The sequence below is a fragment of the Etheostoma spectabile genome, unplaced genomic scaffold, assembly GCF_008692095.1.
Source record: "Etheostoma spectabile isolate EspeVRDwgs_2016 unplaced genomic scaffold, UIUC_Espe_1.0 scaffold406, whole genome shotgun sequence".
Lineage (NCBI taxonomy): Eukaryota > Metazoa > Chordata > Actinopteri > Perciformes > Percidae > Etheostoma > Etheostoma spectabile.
In genome coordinates this window covers 333,963-338,098 of record NW_022605605.1, presented here as the reverse complement: position 1 = coordinate 338,098, position 4,136 = coordinate 333,963, and the positions used below count along the sequence as shown (strand labels likewise).

At 44.3% G+C, this 4,136-nt stretch overlaps 1 protein-coding gene across 1 annotated transcript in view; it reads left to right on the top strand.

The window, feature by feature from the left end:
• The first annotated feature begins 1,331 nt into the window (after nucleotides 1–1,331).
• Nucleotides 1,332–4,136, top strand: part of LOC116686627 (bone morphogenetic protein receptor type-2) — a 23,249-nt gene continuing 20,444 nt past the window's right edge. The window contains exons 1-2 of the mRNA XM_032511648.1: nucleotides 1,332–1,586; nucleotides 3,867–4,023. Of these exons, the coding sequence (XP_032367539.1) occupies nucleotides 3,954–4,023 (70 nt within the window). The 5' untranslated portion in view covers nucleotides 1,332–1,586; nucleotides 3,867–3,953. The remainder of the gene's footprint in view (nucleotides 1,587–3,866; nucleotides 4,024–4,136) is intronic.

The following is a 4,136-nucleotide window of genomic DNA, read 5'->3' as shown; positions in this document are numbered from 1 at the left end:
AGCCACCGTTTGGAGGAGGACCCACTGCTTCAAAAAGCTTTATTTGTCCCCAAGGGGGCGATTCATTTTGCTGCAGTAGCAAAAAATTGACACACGGTACATGACAACAAAGACATCATCAAATTAAAATACAGTCTCAAACCAAATGGCAAAAATAAGAGTTAACCCTCTGAGACCGAGACACTCGCCCACGAGTAAAATAACTTTTGAACCATACAAGCGATTTACTCACCTCCGGTTGCGTTTAAATCCTGACGAGTAAGCGGTCCCGGAGGTCTCTTCCGGGTCTTTCTAGCCTCTACAGGGGGTTTTCTATCCAGCCTGGAACTTCCGCCTCTTTGGGCTTTAAATCCATACTGTTATATCAAAGATTGGTCCACTTTATGTCCATAATTCATCGCGTTTTGGCTCATTTCTGCCGCTGGCTCGCTCCTCCGTCTCTGCCCTCTCTCTCTCTGTCTATTGTTTCAGGAAGTACATGCCCATATATGGGAGATATATATAGTCTCTCCAGAGTTAAGCAGAGAGATGGCAGAGGGGACCAAGGAGAGTTTGTACCTATTAGTTTTGGCTGGTGGCGACTGAAACGGGAACCGGACGGCCGCAAATTAAATTCTACATGTAGGGGGTGAGAACAATCGGACATGATGGATTCTGCCTTTTTAAGACATGTCTGTTGTACAGATCAGTCGGTGTCATCTGCTGTATCCCAATGATTCTGCTGCTAACTTTAATTACCTAATGTGTTTTTCATTTTTAAATTCAGAGAAGCATACCAGCTAATACATGAAAAGGTAAAGACAGACTCAATAAAAGATTTATACAACAATGTCTGTGAGGATGTGGATCTGTCCACTTGAAACTGAGCTAGCTTTCTCAGACAGAAGAGACGCTGATTCGACCCAGAACAACAGGAGTTAGAGGCTTCTGGAATATAACATGCATTTCTTTACATATTCTGATCCAGAAGTCATTAATAAAGGGAACATACAGCGGAAATATGTACCTTCAGACAACTTACATGGGGGGGGGGATCACATTGTAATAAGGGGCTGATCCCCCCTCAATGTCTGATCCTGGTGCAACCTCAAGTCACATATACACATATATATAAATAGGCTATATATATATATATATATATATATATATATATATATAGTAATATAATACACAGTGACTATGATTAACTCCGCTACACATGTTGAATTCTAATTTCATAAAGTGGGAAGATTAAGGTGAAGGTTTTAACTATGAAAAGACTGGCGGAAACACTTTGGATTCGTTTGGCAGCTTGATTCCAGGCGCTTTTATTTTGAAAGCGTCCTCCGGAAGCTCACTGTGACTGTGACAGCGTGAGTGGCGCAGAGGAGCCGAGCGCAGCTTCATCTCTGCGCATTTTCGGATTCTAGTGAAGAGACCTTGCGGCTGGATTTGGATTATTAAAACAGAAGAGAGTCCGGACCGAGCCGAGCCAGCCGAGCGGACCGACGAGCCGAGCTGGGCCGGACCAGAACATCCCGAAAATACAGACAGAGAGCCAGACAGGTGCTTCATCTCTCTTCCAGAGCCGCCGGAGTCATCCTCCGGTATGAACACCACCAACACACGCACACCACCACACACACACCAACACACACACCACACACACACACAACAACACACGCAACACCACACACACACACACACGCTACAACACGCAACACACACGCACACACGCACGCACTCCTTCCGTTCTCAGTGTAAAACACCGAGTCAAATATACCTGCAGGCGAAAAATATCTGATCAGTTACACAACACGTATATCTGTGTGTGTGATGTGTGTGTGCGCCGTGTGTGTGTGTGTGGTGGGTGTGTGGCAGTGTGTGTACAGGTGTGTTACAAAGACATGAGGTCATGAAGGTTACGCGAGCTTATAAGACATATAATGAGGGCCATTGACGTTTCACTGATTAGCATGAATATAAATTTCATTACCATATTGATTTGTATACTTGTACTGTTAGTCAAATCGAGTGAGTACACCACACCAAACCCAAAGATCATGAATCATCACTACTAGTGAAGACGCATATCCACAGATCCATGTAAATAACACTACTTTAGCATTGTAAAACATACTTCATCCAAAGTGGACAGAATAATAAAACTACCAAAAGCCGTCTTGTTCTCTTCACTGTTCCAACTCACCACTCTGGTCTGGTTGGAATAAACTCTGAATTCACCCATTTAATGTGGAGATATGCTGCTCTACACGCTAAAAGTAGTGATTAGTACATGGAGGCTGGTGGAGATATGCTGCTCTATACACATAAAAGTAGTGATTATTTACATGGAGTCTGGTGGAGATATGGCCTCGATACAACTAAAAGATTAGTGATATTTACATGGAGGTCTGGTGGAGATATGCTGTCTATCACGCTAAAAGTAGTGATTATTTAAATGGAGCTGGTGGAGATATGCTGCTCTCACAGCTAAAAGTAGTGATTTTACATGGAGTCGGTGGGTTTGGTGATGGTGATTCTGTCATTGTAGTAAGAGAAAAGGATCTATCTATTTAACTAAAAGGTTCTATCTCTGTAGGATCCATCTAGGGCTGCACAATTAATCGAATTATCGCGATCCGACTTGGGACTTCCCACGATCAAATTATTGCGTGACGACGCGAGTATTTTTTATAAAGCGTGTTTATAGAACGCTCGGGTTGTTTGCCAAAGCCAATCTCACGCCCATAAAGCGTCTGCACATTGAGCCAGTCAGAGTGTTCCTCACCGTGCAGCTAAGTTTTCTGATGTAGACAGTCCAGAGGGACAGAAGTAGCGGGAGGAGGAAAATAACAGAACCGAAGGCGGTTATAAGTCCCAGTCTCAGGTTACCAAGTTTACCAGTGAAAGCAACATTATGTCACCGTGACCCCGTCTGTTTTTCAGCAACACATGCAAAGTGACCAGGTCAGTGTGCTAGTAGCGTCGAGTTAGCTGTTAGTAGGTAGCGTACTGTTAGCTGTAGTACGCCCGGACCCACCGGTGCTAATGTCTGCACCGCTGCAATGGCTGTATATGGAGATGGCTTCGATTATTGCTTACAGAACCCATTGTAGTCGTAAGCACGTGCCTGGGTTGGAATCGTTACTACGCTCTCTGTCTACTCTCTTCGTCTTACTCTCCGCGCACGCCACACAGCGGCGCGCCGGTTCCAACACTTCTGACATTGTCTACAAATTATTTTTTTAAACAAAGCTGATAATTGTTAAATATGAGGGTTAAACCTGTATTGTACCAGTGGTTTCATGGGTAAGCTATGCTACTGCGGCACGCCACGGCGAAGAACACAGAAGAAGTTATTTAATGCAGCTAACTTAGTTTGTAGAGTAACGAGTCGGGGACGGAGTAGCTGGACGAGGACGGGGAATGGACCAGAGATGTGACCCATGGCAGAATATCATAGTAATAAAAAACTGCAGCGCATGAAGATACAGAGGTATACACAGAGTGTGTTATCCGCCGTTCGACACCGTGCTGGAACCGTTCATAATGACAGCAGCCGTCTCTTGGTGAGTAGCGTCCATCACACTCCTTCCAGTTATAGAACAGCCTATGTGACAATAAAAAATTGTTTGGTTAAAAACAACAATATCCGTGTGAATAACGCTGATCAAATGTTGATCAAAAATAATGCGTGATATCTTTGGCCATAATCGTGCGCCCTAGATCCATCCCATAATGTTGTACACTTGGTGAGAGAGAATAAGAAGCTTTAACATCACTAATAAAATAATATACTATATTCAGAGTAGAAAATGCTTTATTTTGGGACTGTTCTCCAGAAGTTGGATAATTGTGCGTTCCCTGTGTGTTTTGGCTTTCAGAGGTGATGCTGCGCGTCTGTTTCCATCAGGCCTCCTGTGTGTCCGCGTGACGTCGACAGGGACTCAAACCTGCGACCTGGAGCCAACATGGCTGCCGTGTGTGGAGCTTCGTTAACAGTGTGTGTGTGTTTCCTGCTGCTGCCGCCTGCGGTCACCGGTCAGTCGCCTCTCATCACACTCACATCAGCCCGGTTCACCGAAAACACCAAACTGTCTATTAACCCTCGTGTTGTCGTCCATATCATTTTGTAATTTATTCAGATTTTTCTT